This window comes from Morone saxatilis, unplaced genomic scaffold, assembly GCF_004916995.1.
Source record: "Morone saxatilis isolate NCDOM2014 unplaced genomic scaffold, NCSU_SB_2.0 Contig5, whole genome shotgun sequence".
Classification (NCBI taxonomy): Eukaryota; Metazoa; Chordata; class Actinopteri; family Moronidae; genus Morone; species Morone saxatilis.
The window spans coordinates 15,058,020-15,077,538 of NW_023340095.1; the positions used below are offsets into that span (position 1 = coordinate 15,058,020).

Below are 19,519 nucleotides of genomic sequence, written 5' to 3' on the forward strand. Positions count from 1 at the left end.
ACTCAGTTAAATTAAACAGGAATACTGCCTGTCTAAGTCACACCAACCTTATAATAAATAATCACTAATGGCCATTTTGATACAAGTGGTGTGAAGGACATGTTTCTGTGCTGTAAGTGCCAAAGTGCTGCTATCAGACTGAAAGTGACATTTAAAATGGGAGCTTGGCTATCAAAAGGCCAAAGTGGACAGTAAATAAGAGGGTCTAGCAAAAGAGAAAGGACAAATGTCAGGTCACAGCAACAACAACATAGTGAGGAAGCTTCACATTCAAAAGAGAGATTGAAAAATAGGAGCTATTTTAAGTTTCCCAGAAATGTCAAGTCTTAACGAAACTGCAGTTCCAAAGCTGTCTTGTATTACACAGACATATTATTTTACATTCCTAGAAACAACAAACTATAATCAATGACACTGTGTGGGAAAGAAGGACATTTTCATTGTCTTTCTCCCTCACTGTACTGTATGTGCACCGTTCTAAGCCAGTGCAGGTCTGTGCAGCTGTCAAAACCACATATTTAATGGATTTGACTGTATGGAAAACCAAAGTGGTTGACCTCATTCTTGAGGATTGATGCATTATGGGACCTTCTGATCAGAAGGGGTTTTAATAATTTCTGTCTTCGTAGCTTAATGCTTATCAACGTATCCTGCTGCTGATTAGGCTGCATTCCTGCTTTAATCTGGACAACTTAATTATACAGGAGATGTCAGACTTCCAAGGACGCTCTTATTCTGAGTGTGGTAAATCCAAGTGTGAATATTTGATGTTGTCAACCTCCTGTGCTCCCCCCCTTTCCTGGGAGGGGCAGAATGATATACATGCAGAGTAAATGTGATTTATACATACATGCATGAACAAATCACATGTTCAAAGATTAATAATCTGAACTGAACTACACAGTGTAATAAAAAATATTTTCGGCATAAGGTATAACACTTGTTTTTTACAGTGCACAGTTCACTGTACTGTACTATCTGTAAATAAGTAAAAGTCCGTGAACCAGACCTGCTGCTGCCATCTGCAATCACCACAGCAGGTGTTGTTGCTGTACAAATAAGGGCTTAGGTTGATTAATGTAGTTAATGTGCTCCTGTCCTAATAATAAAATTGTAGTGTGAGACCATACAAGAAGTGGTATAAGTTGCTATAGCAACCAACCTTTTCCCCGCATGACTGTTTTCCTGTGAGTGGATGTTGCTTTGATCTGGTAGCCAGTGGCTAGGTGAGGAGTTTAACTGTGTTATAACCAGTGGGAGAATTCTCCCTGTGGGAAAAAACCCCATCAAGATCACAATCAGCACTCAGATTAAAGGGGAGGAAATATGTTGTAATCTGTTCGTATGAGTTTATCATCTTCTAGGAATTGATTGCCATCTTTGAAAAGTCTGCAGTATTGCATGAGATTTACAAAAACACAGACAAAAATGACATCTCTCTCCTAGGTTTTAAAAAACATGTTTTATTTTTGCAGTAGTGCTGTGTCAAATTCTGAATTTTTGAATTAAAAGATACTATAAATATGCATGTAAACCTCCACACAAACTCAGGTACTTTCAAATATTCAGGATATGTGATGAATTATTAACAGACATTGTGAAATCTAAAATAGTGTCTTTAAATAATTAATCTTACATTCTTATAAGTTTCATATTGTAAACCACTGTGGAGATTGATTTGTTATCACACATTGTTAAAGAATTTGTATTAATTTTAATCACAAATCTATTACCTTTTAATTAGCTGGCTATGCAGAGGAGAGGCATTCAGTATCAACTCCAAACAGCTCTGAGCAGGTTCTTTATATACACTGTGAGCTCAGCTGCAGCAGGTGACTCCGGTGTTAGAAAGTAGATGCAAATATATTTTTTCACGCTTTCCAGAAGGGCAATCACTTAGTTTACACCTGAATGTGTTGCCACAAGAGTGTACTGTATTTTCCAGGGTCCTGGTAGAGCAGCACATCTGTGCCTGTAGTGGTAAGCTCACATTCTTCTGTGACAATAAACAAAACCACAGACCTGCAACCAGACTGCCTCTCCCTCATTACAAGCAAATCTATCTTTATCCCTATATTATACACACACAGTTAAGCCACTATCAACATAAAAAACATTAATTGTTTGATCTTTCAGTTAAGGCCATCATGGTCACATTGTTTCACATAGCCACAGAATTTTATTAGATTTTTTAAGTCGCCACAGCTGAACATTGTGTGAAGTGATCTGTATAGAGTGTGTCAGCCCTGCAGTCACCTGAGTTGGTGTAGCTGATGCTGCAGTAGCAGATCCAGCTGTGTTCAAGACTCATCAGGGATTGGTAGTGTTCTCTGTGGATGTGTTCTCAACCATTTTAGTGCTAACCTCAATAGTTTTTTGTTTTTGTAAAATCACAGTCCTTTTTTTGCCTTTTTATGTATTTGTTCTGATTGTGTGAAATTATATTTATGCTAGTATTCCACTTTTTCAAATATCTTAATCAACAGATTCAACAGATTATCTGCTGGATGTTTTCAGTTGATTATCAAATGTTGAACAAATGGTCGGTCAGTTGTATGTAGATTGATTTACATTTAGTCATGAAGAGTCACAATCGCATGACTGCTGGTAGAATACTAAGATAAGGTATATATTGCAAGAGAGTTAGGTATTTAAAATAACTTGGTACAGTCTTTTAAAGCTTTTGTTGTTGTTGTTGTTGTTGTTGTTATTACCACATCTTCCAATGATTGTAAAGGCCGATGCTTTTGCTTTTCAAAAAAGGAAACAATACTTGTCAAAATCTGTAAAGTCTTTTAGTGGTTGGCTGGACAAATTTGACATGTCTTTTGGGAAATCTGGGAAATTTTGGCAGTCAACCAACAATAGCCTGTCAATTACCCAGTCAACAGTGAACAACTGAAGCAGTGTCTTACATAAATTGCTATGAGCTTCATCAGCATTACCCGAGTTGACACATACTGGCAGCAGGTCTTCTCACTCTTTTTGGCTTGTTAGGAGTTGTCTAGCTGCGTGATACTTAACACAAGGAGGAACTTGAAAGAACTGTTTTGATGCACTTGCCACCAGCCTGCAGTACACAGCCTCAAGCAAATAAAGCTTCCCAGTGTGGTTAATGAGCAAAGATATGAATGGTCAAATGCAGTTAATGCTGAGGCATTGAGTTACCACTCTTTGAAGTGCTGCTTTTTGAATATTAATGATATTCATGACCTATTTGCTACTTCACTTTATGTAAATTCCTGATGGCCTTGTTGCCCTGATGCATAGAGAATATGAAGATGCTGTTGGCATAACAACAATATAATTAATAAGGGGAGTGTATGCATAAACTTCTTAACAAGAACCAAGCATTTGGCATTAACACTGTATTCACAGTTCTTTTGGGTGGCTTAACAATAGTAAAAATGAACATCAAAGTCACGGTCTCATTATATTATAACAACTAAAACTGGGTGAAGACATTTGTTTGACAGCTTGTATATGGCGGTGCTCCCTGGGGTTCAGAAGATGGTTACCCAGCACCCCCACCTTGCCATCTGTCTGGATCCATTGTAGCTTGTTGTAAATCCCACAAGGATACTCACAGTGAAGAGAGACAGAAACACGGAAAAATGCTTTTAGGAAGCATAGCACACCCACAGCCTGTCACGAGAGTTGAATATGACATGAGTCTTGCTATGCCTTGAACTATATACTGCTTAAAAAGTTGTCTTGAAGTTTAAATATAATAGTGCCTTAGTTGCCACAAACTAAACATGGAGTGTTTGTTGACAATGCTGTTTACATAAATATATCTTTCTGAGTATTCAAAGAGTCACTGGCACTTGTGATTATACATAAAGACGATGGCCAATGAAACTGACACTTAAATTGTCTGTGCTGCTATTATGTTACTCCACATTATACTGTGTGTATTTTGTACCAAGAAACTACTGCTCTTGTGTCAACCCAGGAACAAGAAGCAGGAGAAGAAAAACACAGGAGAAGAAGAATAACTAGAAGGTATTTACATGTGACAGCTTAAAGTGAACAATGATTTAAGTGGACAGTAGCCTGTGTCGGACATGTTAGGGTTTATGTTTGTGCTGTGTTTCATAACCCATGTCGTGTGTTATAAAGTTACTGAACCAGATGCCAAAAGCATGTATAGTGATGAGGGTCACAGTAGGTTCCCCTGTCACCCCAAGAGTTTATTCTACTGCAGTGTCCTTGAGCAAGATACCGAACCCTTGTCAGCTCAGTAGGTGTAGCGTCATTTTCCAACACTGTGCCAGGGAAGAAATATTGCGTTTATAAATACGATTTTATTGTTCACTCCTATTGCCTAATTCAGGAGATATGTCATTTTTAAATGAATGAAAAAGTTTAATTGACATATGCATAATAAAGATCAGAAATGAGGAAAGTCTTTGGCGATTAGACTCCATCGTGTGTCATCATATTTGAAGGGGTTGGTAAAACCCTGATTAGTAAAGGAAACACAGATGTGGTAGTGGGGGATGAAGAAAATGACTGAAGATCTGGATGCGAAGAGGAGTGGACTTGATGAGCTCAATCTGGGAACTAGATTTGATGAACCAGATGTAAATGGGGTGGAGGAGGATTGCAATGATTTCACACTTAAAAGACAGCTGAGCAGAGAGGAGAACTGATTTAAAGATTGACAACAACAACGTGATTGGCTGGAGGAGATTGTGGCAAAGTCTGATTTATTTAATCAGCTGACAAACACCCATTGTCAGCTGATTAAGAAGAATGAGAGAGAGAACTGTGAATGAATGAGGCATAAATATAGTCTGCTGAACTGTGCTGAGGTTATTTATAAAAAAAACCTACTAGAAATTTAAAAGGCAAAATTGACACAAAATAAAGATGACATAAAAGTGAATATTCAGTCTTTGAACAACTACATGTGCTGTACCTCTGAGCACAATAGTGACAGAAAGAGTCCTTGGTGCCGGCTAGCTTTTGCTGCAGTGTGCCTCCATTTAGAGGGTTATAATTGAGGTTTTTCAGATAGTATTTCCATACAAATGGAAAGCAGGTCTTTTCCAATCGGTCCACAGGGACTTCAGTAATGACAATATACAACAAAAATGGATTTAGAAATCCAATGATAATCCTGTAATAAGTAATAAATAATATGTAATAAGAAATGACTCAGAAATCCTCAAATGGAACATTTGCTCACACTATTTACACTACACCTTCTGTTCTTCCACTGGCAATGATATAAAATGACCCACAATATGATCTAAACCACAACTTTTATAGTAATGGATTGAATTTCAGCCCATTAGATTACTTTATTAGAGTACTATTACATGAACTATATGAATAGGCCATTTAGTACAATTTGTAAAGTCTCTTTTTTATAAGTAAGGCCCTCCAAGAAATATTCAATAGGAAATATGTTAGGGGAATAATTATGATAGTTAGTCTCTCCCACTGTGGAAAGCTTTGATCAGATTGAAGTGCTACGTGTCAGAACAAACTGAACATCTGAACAACAGCGAGTGGTTAGCCGCCTTCCTCCAGCTGTCAGTTTGGTTTTGCAAGATGGTCAGGAAAGAGAAGAAGGAAATGTGCAACAGTGCAGTAGTAGTGAATTTAAATTCAGGCTGCCACAGTACATGGGCAATCTGTAATAGTCCACTCACACATCATAGCACTTGATTCAAAAGCTTCACAGCCAAGCCAGATTTATCTCAGTGTGTGAAATTATGACGCTTCTAATAAAAGATTGTATGAAATAATACAAAATTTAACTCTGAAAATATGAGTTTTAATTTAAAGCTAACTTAAATGTTTAATCTTCGTTCAAATGGTCAGTCTCTGATCTTGAGTATACCATTATTGTTCAAACAGGGCTGCTTCTTCATTGTGAGATTTGTGTCTCCCCCATCTCTCAACTGAATGAGGAAACACAAACAGGGCCCTTTCAGGTCACATCTTTTTCAAATCAGGACGAGACAGTGCTGTAGTGGATCACGCTGGTGTGCTGCATTTATAAATAAATCCACCACGAGACGACAAAAAAACAAAAAAAAAACAGATTTAGTGTTTCGATATAAAGACATATTTTACAACATATTCACAAATGTGGTTTGTTGACCATCGAGGGAATGCTTGTTGTCACTATAAATTACAGGCCAAACCATGACAGTCCTGTTATAGCAGTTTTAGTGACACTTGAGGCCAGGATACAGAGAAGGACACGCCCTTGATGTGCTGAAGAGCCATGAGGAAAAAAGGGTTGATAAAAAGAGGGTGGATATCGTGCATGGACAGAGGTTAATGTGAGATGAGCGACTTAGTCGGGCAGCATAAGAGCACTGTATGCTAGTGAATGAAGGAGGGAAAACATGATGTTCCGGTTGGATCATTTTGAATTACTGGCAAGAAATCTCAGAGAATGATATTATGCATACAGCCAACAGTCTGACATTGTAATACAGAGCACTCAAGAGCTATGAAAGCCTCTTATAAACATCAATTCAGTGTATTCACAACAATTTTATTTTGCCTTTTGCCAAAGCCTTTTTTTTTTCCTGATGTGAAATATCATTCTCATGTTTAGTGTAGAGTACTATAAATGGGAGGATGAAGAAGGATTTTGTCACTTTTCTCAGGTTGGCAGTCATAAGCCTGGATAAGCCCTCATAAATATTAGTGTGTCTCACACATACTGTTTCCAGTTGTTGCAAATATACTGGCAAAGTTTAGCACATCCCAAATCCAAATCCCCCTCTCTGGGTTTATAAATACCACTCTATCCCAGCAGCATGTAATTTCTCCACAAATCAGTCTAAAACAATGGACATCACTTTGACATACAACATATACGATCACACTGGACACAGATAAATGACAGTTTATGTTGAAGATGTAACGCATCAATTATTACTGAAGCCCTTTACTTCGCTGGCGAGTTGTGTGGCAGTTTATTGACGCAAAAATGTTGAAAGACGGAAAGAGGATAAAGGTCTTGCTACATTGGTTGGCTGAAGTCCTTGAGGCAAGCATGAATACACTCAGAGTCAATAATTTATGCACCCAGACACACACAGTCAAACACACGCACACACATATACAAAGTGAGAAAGAGAGAAACGGGGCATCGCTGCAGAGGGAAACAAGACTAAAGAGCTTCAGGGACAGAAACATAGTCTGAGACTAACAACTGGAAGCCATACATATGTCGCCAGATGTGAGATTCTATTCTGCTCTCCACTATGAAAGAAAGAGGGGCATATCAGGGAGGTTTGAGTCAGTGGTATTTCTACTGTGTTTGCTTGCCTGATGTAAGAAGATAGTAAAGGTTTTGCCTTTGGCGAATGCTTACAGTCATATGCTGTCTTCACACTGCCTGACACATCTCTTCAAGCTTACATAATGTAGATCTGCCCTAATTTCCCTCTCCCTAGCAAAATTGGGGTCTTCAAGCAGCTAAGCAACATAACACCATCAATCTGACAAACAGATGAGTCAAAGATGATCCACAGTGGTTAGTTTTCTTATTAAAATTGACACTTCCCAGACACAGATCCTGTGGTTTGTCATTCACACCCAAATGCAATGTGGGGAGGTGTATCTGTGATGTATTCCATGCAAGTCACCTTCTTTCCTAAACAGTGTGTACAATTTAAAGACGCGCAACATACAGTAATCCCATAAACGTCAGAAAGCTGAGTTACAAATTAGTTCACACTCTGTGTCAGCGTAATACCTCTTGCTCTAGAATTGTTTTTCTGTGTCAGGTAATTGGATGTTTCCATGGATACTGGGCTTCGAGAAAGCTATGTCTACCAAGAATATAGTTTCTCTGTCTGCTAGCATGTGCATACAGATATATTCATGTTCACAGTTACAGTAAGGTCAGATATCCTTATTCCAGCTTTATGCTCAGCACAATTGACACAACAAATACATCCTCTGCTGCCATGGGAGGCTCGAGATCAAACAGTCTGAATTCAAACGCGTGCAAGAAACTAAATATTTCAAAGTGCATTTTCTCTTCCTGCCTTAGGTCTGTTCTGTTGTCTGTGTAACTGTAACACTTTGGGCAGATAATTTCATTTATACATGAGAGAATTGATCATTTAAGTTCTTAGTCAAAATGTCTTTGGGTGATACTGAGTAAAACTAAGGCATCATAAAATACTAACTATGCCATATCAATGTTGATTATGCAACACGTTATTTCCCATTTGCCTCATTTAAAAGATGACAATGGCTTGATCAGAACATTTGAATTGGATATTATAATTTCAGTAATGTTCAGAAAAATGCCAATGGGGTTTTATGCAACATTTTAAAATCTGTCCTCTCTGTGCACTATGACATTTATTGCACACATCATGCCTTAGACGGTGAAGGGAACACAGAAACAAGGGTATACCAAATGAATGCATATCTTTTATTCATCAGCTAACAACTAAAGAAACAGCACATTGTAGATATATTTACCCCACATATTCCTAGTTGTACTGTGTTTTTGCAATAAGAGACCAGGTTTTTGCTTTTCAGAGCCAATGCGGATTTACATGGAAATGCTGATGAAGTGTTCTATTTACAAATCAGAGGTTGACATATATAGAAAATCACCGTTTCATATGAAAACCAAACAAAAAAAATAAAAGCAAACATAAGAATTGGAATAAGAATAAGACACTGATTGGACCTATTCTTTTTGCAAATGAAACATTTGCACATACACAGGACAGTCACATTTCAATTTAACATATTTTCGTATTATCAGTATTTGAATTCTCACATGACGTGACAAAAATCTGCATTTGGTCACTGATTACAAAAAGCTAAAAAAGAAAAACATATTACAAATTTCTGTTATATAGTAAATATACTGTTCCATTACACAGTTTCCTTTGCAAGATTCTTAGAAATAAAAAGAAATGTCATGACAAATAAAAGGATTTACCTCCAAATAAGCTGGCAAGCTAAATTGTTTGCCTTTTTGTGAGGTGACTTTCTCATCTGTTTGGCTGTACAAAAAATTACCACACATTTAAAAAAAAAAAGATAAATTTGAGAACTGAAACAAACAACTAAAGGTTGGCCACTGTTCACAATAAAAAACATTTTGTGAGTATCTGTCTGTGCATGTTTGCAGGTTTACAGTGTTTTTCACCACTAACTTCACAGCAATATATTGATTAAGAAAATCAAACATGTAACAAAGTACAAACCTGTGCAGGTTTACATCATGCTTTTACTGTGTAGATTTTGTTTGTTCTGAAGGATTTCCAAAGAGCAGACACAGGTCGACTGACAAAATAATCACAAAATGACTCTGAACATGTGAAAAGCAACAAACCAAGACTGTATACTTGATAAACAGCATGACTAATGCTGCAGTGTAATACATGGTGACGTGCAGACAGGGTCCAGATACGCCATGTCCTCTAATTAGCTGAGTTAAGATGACAGGTTCAGTGCATAATACTGCATATGATGTGAATTTAGTCTGTGTATTAAACTCTCAGGGAAAGTCAGATTTCTGGGCTTACACTATTGACCCAGAAATTGGTTAGACTGCGTTATAAGACTGGATGATGTGCTTAGTTTGCTTTAGAGCAGAGGACATTTTTATGCATAAAGACGACTCTATCCATTCAACTACTGCATTCATTTGTTGTGCTTTTCAATCTAATAGCTAAAGCTCTTGCAGACCTTTACGCATTTGTCACATTACTCATCAAACCCTCCTTTAAAAAAGAGAAACAGAGACTATAATTGCAGTCAAATTACCAGGCAGATGAAAAAAACAATTCCAAATACAGTCAGTGTTTTTCATTGTAATGAAATACACACATATCCACTCAGTATTTCCCTAAAACACATGTAATAAACATATATGAAATTTTAGAAAAAAATGAATTATCTAAAATGTGGTACAAAAGTACCTCTGAATATTCATGTGTGTTAAATTCCAAATATGCATTCATGTGATGTGATTATATTATTAAATATAGTTTTTATGAGTGTTGTTTGGTAACTGAGGGGATGAACTGCATTTTGTACAGATTGTCCATGTGTACTATATCTGTGCATAGTGCAAGATCTTGTAACATGAGTAACTTTGATGTATGCAGTTATCAAACCTACTTCTATGGCTATATGCACATGTGTTACCATATTGTGCATTTCAGAAAATTGACATCATTGTTGACCTGCAGAAGTCAGTAGTGCATTTTTTGTACAAGGAAAACAAAGAAAAGAAATATATTTTTTGTATAAAAATAGTCATATAATACAATATGTTTTATATGGGCCAGAGGCCAACAGATTTTTAAAGAGTTTCAGCTGAATTTAAAACAGAAGTATATGGAGAAAGATTACACCCTTATTGTATTGCAAATCTACTCAAATGTAATGCAACTGGAATACAATTTCTGTAAGTATATTCAGACCTATAATTAAGAAAAATGGTTGTATAATAGGGTACGATAAAACACAGGACTGTGCTTTGCTGTAACCCTCTGTGTGTCAAACTTTGCATATTATGAGCGGATAATTTTGTGAAGTGCTTTGGCTCTGGTAAAAAATACATACTCGTTAATCAATTTTCAGCAAGTGTGTTTTTAAACTGTTCATGTAAAATGCCAAAAAAAAAGCATTTTTCATATACATATTTGTGGATGCATGATGTGGACCTGCAGTTAGAGCTAATTTTCTTTCATTTGCAATGCATCTGAATACAGCTGTAGTTAGAGACAACATTTCTGAGTACAGTTACAATACATTAATATTTAACTCAATACAAGTGCAACATATGTCCATAATCTACAAGTACAGGTGGTTTGGAGATGGGGAAGCTCTGAGGGAACCCCACCGATTTCCACACATTACCCTACAGTATATGCACTAGGTCAGTTCAGTACATTTTTAGGATACATTAATTATTCTGTCACAAATCTGCAAACAAGAGAGCAGAGATTTACTGGCCTCGTAATCTGTGATTTGAGATATTACATTGGAATTTGTTTTATGATCTCATACATTTAATATTATTATCCCCCGGCTGTGCGTACTGGAGGACAAACTAAATGTGTCTGACTCCATTTTTCACTGGAGCACAATTTCCTAAGAGATGTGTAGGCTATGTGACTTTTGTCAACACATACACACAGGTCAAATTCATGTTTACAGATACATTTACTTGTGGAATAAATCTGATTTAGTCTCATGTATGTGTTTCGCTTTGAATAAATTTGAAAAGACAGAACTGGGAGCCATACATATAACTGTAACAAAACCTGGTTTATTTGGGGATAAGAACATATCATCTGCACGGTTCATTAACACTCATGAAATGCAGCTAATTTGAGAGTCAAAGCTCAGACTCACATCATTGTCAATGAAACACCTCCAGGATGTACTTTATGATGGGATGAGTCATAAGAGCCCTGAATCTCTGTTTGCTTGTTCATATTTACAAATTGAAACCAAACTATTAAAACACCACAGGCATGAAGTGTTAAGTGATACTTTAAAATGAGTAGAGTTCCCCTTTATTATTCAATTCTGTAAAGCATGATTCCCAGAAATGCCTACTGTAGTTCACAATGCATTGTACTAATAAATGTGTGTTTTAAAACATGATCTCATTCCTGATTAAAATGGATCCACTGCATGAATGCATCCATCCAGAGGCCAAGTCTCTTTAAAACTGTGTAAATGTTGTTCGTTTTTCAAGAACCTCAAGGTAATCAGGATCAATATGAAGCTTTGCTTTCAGTTCCCAGTACTCACTCCTGTTAGGCTCCACATAAACAGTACTTGGTGCTGTACAATATAGTATTGTCTGTTGTATTCTCTCTGGGTGCACATATTGATGCCTTGCATCAAAGTCTGAGGTATACTGACTCGATGAATGCGCTGTATGCTTGCATGGTAACGTATTGCTGTAGCGTGTGTGCTTGTCAGGCTCAAGTACATCTCTGTAGCAACACAGATCGTCTTGGTGAGGGGTGGAGGTCTTGTTAAGAGGCTCTGGAGTAGTGGCACTGTATTCCGAGCTTATTACATTACTGGCTGCCTCTTCATCTGAGTTACCCAGAAAAGCACCGCTCAACTCATCAAAGTCTCTAAATCCATCCACCGATTTACTGTCCGTCGGGGTGTGGGCAGTCGTTCTGCATGTGGATTCTGTGGGAGGTGGGATGTACTCATATACATGTCCAGCAGATGTTCTGACTTTGGGAATGGATCCCTTTTTGTAAAGACCATATTCCATGTTGAGAGAGCTAATGCAAGCATTCATGGAGTTATTCTGCTTGTTTTGACTCTTTTGACGTCTCTTTTTCATTGCCACGAACAATCCTGCAGCCACAAACACAGACACAATGAACATGAGGAGAAGGGCAAGAATCATCACAGATAAAGGAATAGCACTGTATTGTATGTCAGAGTCCAAGGATGTTTCTATGGTGATAGTGCTGCCAGGAAAAGATTCTTCAGAGGGTGGGATCATGGAAGCAAGTATATCGGAGTTATTAGGGCAGAAATTAGCTGTCTTAATGTATCTCATATCCTCCCCAGCTAGCCTCTTAGGCGAGCCACAGATGACATTGTTTACAACTGTGCCTGTGCTAAGCTGCTCGAGCCACATCTTCAGCTCCAGTATGCTACAAGAGCAATCCCAGGGATTCTCAAACAAATCGACTTGCACCAGTGCAGTAAGTTGATCCAGCACACCACTAGTTGGCAGATATCGCAGATGGTTGTTGCGAAGATTTAGCCTGGCTAACGTCAGGCCATTAAATGTCCCCACTGGTAAAGTTTTCAAGAGGTTATTGTTCAGAAAAAGAAGTTGGAGTTTGGGTACATGATGAAAGGTGTTATGGGCAACCCCTTTAATGACATTGTATTCTAAATATAAGAACTGCAGGGTCTCCAATCCAAAAAACATTTCAGATGTAAGATGGTCAATCAGATTCCCATTAAGGTATAGTCTTCTTAGATGTGTCAAATCGCCAAAAGCTCTATCATGTATGCGAGCTATTCGGTTGTTGCCAAGATGAAGCAAATCTAATCCGGTCGCCTCGATAAAATCTGATCTGCGCACCACAGGGATATAATTCCCAGTTAGATACATCTTTTTGGGATTGTAAGGTTTGGGATTTAAGTCTGAGATATGCTCAATCTTCCGCTCCTGGCAGTTCACATTCAGGCCAAGGTCTGAAATTTGAAGATTGCAGGTGCAGGCAGTTGGGCAATCTAAAGGCACGGGGGATTTGGTTTGATATGAAATAATTTGACCATAATTTTGTGGTTTATTTGATGGGATGCGAGAAGTGGGTCTTGATTTTAATTTGCCTGACTGGCGAGGTCCCTTAGTGGGTCTGGATGAGGACCGTGCAATCCCAGATGAGGTGAAGGAGGCTGTGACTAGAGCTGGCGTGGTCCTATAGTATGCATCGGTGCTCAGATGCGGCAGTGGTGGCATCTCATATTCAGCTATGGCTCTCCTCGGGCACAATTCTTGTTTTGAAACCTCATCAAGATCCCTCCCATGAAGCCGGAACGGGAACTCACAAACGACATCACCGACTAAAGCTGTGTATGATATGCTCTCGAGCCAGGTCTTAAGTGCAATCAACTCACAGGAACAGTTCCAGGGATTCTCCTCCAACTGTAACTCCACAACACTGTTCATGTGCTCCAGCAGACCTGAGTAGGGAAGCACTTTGAGCTGATTCCCCCTTAAGTCCAAATGAGTCAGTGGTACATACTGGAAAATGTTCACAGGCAAAGTAGATATTAAGTTGTCATTTAGAATCAGGACCTCCAGATGTCGAAGTCTGCTGAAGGCATTAGGTGCCACGTGAGTGATATAATTATAATCAATTTGTAGATACTCCAGACTTTCAAGGCCAAAGAAAAACTCTTCCTTCAAGGCATCAATTTTGTTATTGTTGAGATGCAATCGTTTTAATCCCTGAAGTCCATTAAAAGCTCCAGCTTCCACCTCAGATATGTCATTATTTCCCAGATGTAATATTGTAAGTCCTTTGTAGTCAACAAAATCATTGGCAGATAGCTTCTTCAAAATATTCCCTGTAAGCAGCAGATGATACTGGGAGAAGTACACTGGGCTTATGTCTGAGAGACTTGCAATTCCTCTGTTTTCACAGCTCACTGTAAGTATCCCCTCTCTCTCCTCACAGGCACACAGTCTTTGACATATTTCTCCATAACTGCCAAACATCTCAACAGTGCACATTGACGTTGCACTTAGCAAAACATATGAAATCCAAAGATGCATTTTCCTGCAAATGATGGCCCGAGTTCACAGTCCTGCTAAGATATCCTCAATGTCATCTAGAAACAAAAGACATACAAGGTGATGTGAAACAGGCAGCCTGCAATGAAAGCAAACTTCCACACAACAAGCTGTAGCCTGCATGAGTCAAAGCTTCATTTGCTATTACCCAGAGGTAACTTCTGGCTGTGTGGCTGCTGATTTTAAAATGGCTCAAACAAAGCAGGGCAGAAAGCAACTCCTTCAAGCTATGTAAATAACAAAAAGCAAGGTCAAAGCAAGACATAAGCACAAAACAAAGGTCTAAATCCGCTGTGAGAGGAATAAGCCACATCGCATTTGCTTGTAAAGACATTGAAATATGCAATTATATACTGGGTTTGAATTTAAATATGTAAATTGAAGAGGGTTAGCGGAGATTTCTGTATCACAGTGCAAGCCTTGTCAGACATAAGACAGCCTGCATAATTTGAATGTCTAACTCCTGGTAGAAATACATACCTCACGCACACTGATGAAGACGTCGGCTCGTTAGGTGTTTCAGCGCATCTTTTATTTTTAATCCGTCCACAAAAAAAAAAAAAAAAAGGAAATGGGGAACAGGATCTATTCAACGCGAGCACGTTCGCCGTCTCTAATGCACCGGAGAGGATGAAAGAAACGCTGATCAACCATAACTGCCAACTGCTTCTCTTTTTTACCACGCTGTGCCGGAGGAGACACAGCTATGCCTGGTAACAAAGTTGCTTATTCTCTCTCTCGCTCTCTCTCTCTCTCTCTCTCTCCGTGGACGCTCACGCACGCACGCACACACTCACGCACGCACTCGGTGGTCGGGGAGGATGTCAAGTCATTTCATGCACAAACAATCAGCTCACTGGAGCATCATACCGAGATACATTCCCCCAAAAGATGTTGACCTACCTACGGAAAAGATGTCCCAAAAAAAATAAAATTAAAATAAAGAAATAATTCACCGGGCTAAGCGCGCTCCTGCGCTCTAACGGGTTGTTAAACCGCTTATCATGTTATTTATCCTGAGAAAAAAAAAAAAATAACTCCACCGGAATGTCAGGTTACATCAGCTTTTTCATAATCTGGCAATCCTGTAATGTTAGGTAGTTGGAGAGCGAGAGATGTAGCCTAAAACATTGGTGACAGTGTGTCTTTATTGTGACCTGACAGGAATTGATTACATATCTCTAACATGGCACTGGCAGCGCACTTTATTTACATCCCAGCTGCTATTTTTGGACATTTCACCTGAAGAAAAAGCTGTTGGTCTAGCCACAGTGCATAAGGTGCCCTGCAGGTGCTTGGCTGATCAGACTGTTAACTTTCTGTCCATTTCAGTTCTGCCCGTCAGTGGTTGTTAATGTCAATGGTTTATGGCCCAGTCAGATTATTTTGGCAAAATCCAGGTAACAGCAGACCCTTTAATAAACTGTCACACTCATCCCATTCCAACTCCTCAAAAGCAGCACTAAAGTGCTTATATGGCCTGTGCAGAAGAGCCTTAATAATCATATCATCCACTGCATAATCCATGAACACACTAGGACTTTGCCATGGTATGCTGTCTATTGATCACCCTGTGCCAACAGAAAGCTTGGAAATGAAAAGTAATACCCTTGAAATGGTGCAATGTTTGCCTGTTGGTTTATCAAAATTGAATAGTAAACTATGAGTCACACAGAGTATGACTCACCGGCCTTACTGAGTGTGCTTTCACCTGATCTTAATGGAAACAAAACAGTCCTGGCACGAGTTGTTGCAGAGGTATAATTAGAGTGAATTATTCAATTCATTCATTTGAATTTATCAGCAGTAGCATCTGAACTGGTGGGGCATAGGAAATATGGTGTTAGTTTAGTGGCAGGGCAAAAGGTAAAGAAATAGACCTGTCATGCCCTACTCAACCTGATGCGGTGGCACTCATGTGGAAACATGTCAAGTATCGTTGTATATCGCTGTGTCCTCGTGGAGCTATATCCATCATCCTCTCCACTTGGCTCTTGCTCACATGGGAGGAGAGCAGGCACATCAGGGACACTGCCCTTGGCTCATATTAAAGAGTATGAAGGCTGTATTCAGCCTGCATGCAATTCATTTGTGCTTCTGTTTACTCCTCCTTCAGAGAATTGTGCTGCATATATTGGGCTAGACCCTCAGAATTAGTTAAACCCCATCATTACGCCACTATTTCTGCATAAATTAGCAATTATGTTTGTTGCAATGTGGTAAGCAAACTGTGCAGCTGGCTTATAATATTTAACTTATTTGATTAAAACAGCTGTCATCACAAATATCTGAATGAGTGGATTCTTTTTTTAATATTAATGAAATATTCTTTCAAATTTGTTTGAGTAAATTTTGCGTCTTTGCATTTTGATGATTGTTTTCTCACATATGTTTGCATCTCTCTGCAGTATGATAATTCATGTTTATCCATGGTCACAATGTGCAGAGGGAACATGAGGCACACAGGCGATGCATGATACGAGCCTCATTTAATATCTCTCCAAGTCTTCCATGACACTGAACATAATCTTCTCCAACTGGGAGCAGAAGAGAGCACTCTCCACACACACACACACTCACACACTCTCTCTCACATGCACATGAAAGGAATCAGCATAACAAATGACTGGAAGAAAATGATGATGACTAACAATTATGTGCTCCAAGGTCAGAAATACATAAATGAAGTTGGAGCTGTGCCACAGAGGATGATGGGTAGTGCCTCTGATATATGTTCCTTACAGATGGTGCATCGCACTTTGTCAACTGTGTCCAGCTGGAGCATGCAAGAACACTCGGTATCCCAGTGAACTGTTCTGCTATTGTCTGGCAGAAACATTACTGTCAGGGCTCTTGCAAGCCTTTGTTGCATCAGAAGTGATGTTACACAGCAAACAACGAGACAATACAGACCTTTTTAAGATTATTATGTCAGCACATTATGCAAGGGTTCTTTTGTGGCACTGTAATAGTATTATCTAAGTTTATAAAAGCTTGGGGTCTTCTTATAATTTCATGCAATATGGAAAAGGAAAGATATAAGATACTCCTTTATTCACCATTTCCTGCTTGCACCTGGGTAGTTAAAACTACATTTGCAGGTCTGTGTAGAAATCTCTGGGTTATCAAGGGGAGGACATTGCAGACAGCCTGACTCACTGCATCATGCATAATTTTTGAAAACGTGTCCACTGAGGAGCGGCAGTGTTTTTCCAACAAGTCCTGGGTCCCAGAACTGAAGGCTCTGCTGAATGACAAAAAGAGGTATTTTACGTCAGGAACAAAGAGGACCTGCGGTGGGTACAGAAGAAGCAGAGGCGGAAGATCAAGGAGGGCAAAAACTGTAACAAGAGGAAGACTGAGGACAGACTGCAGCAGAAGAATGTGAGCGAGTTTGTAAGGGCATGAAAAACATCTTCTGGATACAAGAAAGCTAACAGCAGGCAGTCTGAGAACATGCCTCCCAGGGTATCTGTTGTCTCCCTCGAGGAGATGGGGGAGAAAAAAAAAAATGAAAAAAGATGATGGCCACATTATCAGCCATCATGGACGTGTATTCACCCCCAACATGGATCTATGCCCAGGGCAGATCCTTCTATGGCAGGCAGCTTCATAAATAAAGGCACACTACAACATGGTTTTCATCTCTGCTGTCACAAGGCTCTGCAGTCTCCACTGTTCTCAGCAGACCATAATCCCCAGACAATAAGATGTAATTTGAATAATTATGGCTTTTTAAACTATTAATATGAGTATCCACTATCCGGCCGGCATTATCTGCTCAGATATATGCCGCTGTTGACTTTATGAAATGCAATTTTCATTAAAATTACATTTATTACATATTGTTATCTATGAACACTTTTCTCCATTTACTGTACTTCAGTGCACTTTCATACAGATACACTGTATGTAACACTGTGTGATAGTATAACTGTGTATTGTGAATATGGCACTACATTCTGTCAAATCCATTTAAGATTGATATTTATCTTGTTTTCAACAAGATGGCTGCTCTTTTCCTTTTGGTTGTTTGAGGGCGCATGGGTCTTCATCTTTTAAGCTGTATCTGAACTCCACTTAAATGAATCAACCATACTTCACACTCTAACCCCATCTGCCATACCACTTCATCCTGACCTCAGACATGTAGCACCACCAACCTGGCACCCTGGACTTTGAAGAACTTGTGAAGCTTCTTCTATCTGACCTTTAGAGGACTTCCCGTAGTTTTTTTTATAATTGGCATTTTCCTAACTACAGCTCCTATTACATCATCAGCCAGCGGAGGAGGGGTGGTCTCTCTTCAAATTAGTTCTCCTGTGGTCTCTTATATATAACTCTAGTTAAGTCAGGAACTGTTGCTGCTGTCCACTTAGATATTGATGTAGTCTTTGCAAATACAAATAGACAACAATGGACAAGTGCAGCTACATTCAGTTTCTTGTTCACTTTATTTATTGTATAGCACAACTTTGTTATATTTCTATATTGGTATCATGACAACAACATTATTTTTATTTATTTATTTTATTTTTATGACCAATAATAGTTTTTGCTGCCGTGCTGCTGTGTCACTTTAACATTTCACTTGAGGGATCAATAAACTTTTTCCTATTTTATAGTGGCATAATGTAACATTCTCTAGATCATAACATTTTTATATCAAGGGCCCATCGATAGATACTCTAAGACTAACTTAGATGCCCATTTACGCCTTTGAAGAAGCTCTGTATTATACTGTCTGTTTATGATGTGAGGGGTGATACAGTCTTTGAAAGTCCTTCATTCTCTCCAGTTAGTGACTTAGTGAAATTGAAGTGAAAAAAAAAAATGCTGAGACCTCTTTGATATGTTTCAAGGGTTGCTGGTGGTCCATGAACCCCAGTGTGGACACCACTGCTCATTACAAGAAACATAATCAGTCTATGTTTTTTTTTTTTGCAAGCTGCTATGGCACCACCTGTTGGTCACAATTAAGAAATACAAAAGGAGAAAGGGAGGTAATAGACAAAGTGAGGTTTGTACCTTGGTGTTAAGTGGTGGTTAAGGACTCTAGCATTCGATATGTCTGTATGAGAAGAATAAAAGTCATTACCCTGTCTGCCTGTAAAGAAACACAGTGTTGTACACTGGAGGGAGATATAGAGGTCAGAACACCATGAATACTTATATTAATTTTTCCTTAAATCACATCTCGACCACTAA

General features: G+C 38.7%; 1 protein-coding gene across 1 annotated transcript; it reads right to left on the reverse strand.

Moving 5' to 3' along the window:
• Positions 1-11,689: 11,689 nt before the first annotated feature.
• Positions 11,690-14,323, reverse strand: slitrk5b (SLIT and NTRK-like family, member 5b). Its single transcript, XM_035676919.1, has one exon. It carries the CDS (start codon positions 14,291-14,293, stop codon positions 11,690-11,692), a length of 2,604 nt encoding a protein of 867 aa, XP_035532812.1. The 5' UTR covers positions 14,294-14,323.
• Between the last annotated feature and the right edge of the window lie 5,196 nt (positions 14,324-19,519).

Excerpts from the sequence above, each read along its gene's own strand:
- slitrk5b (XM_035676919.1), bottom strand. The coding sequence starts at position 14,293 with ATGCATCTTTGGATTTCATATGTTTTGCTAAGTGCAACGTCAATGTGC.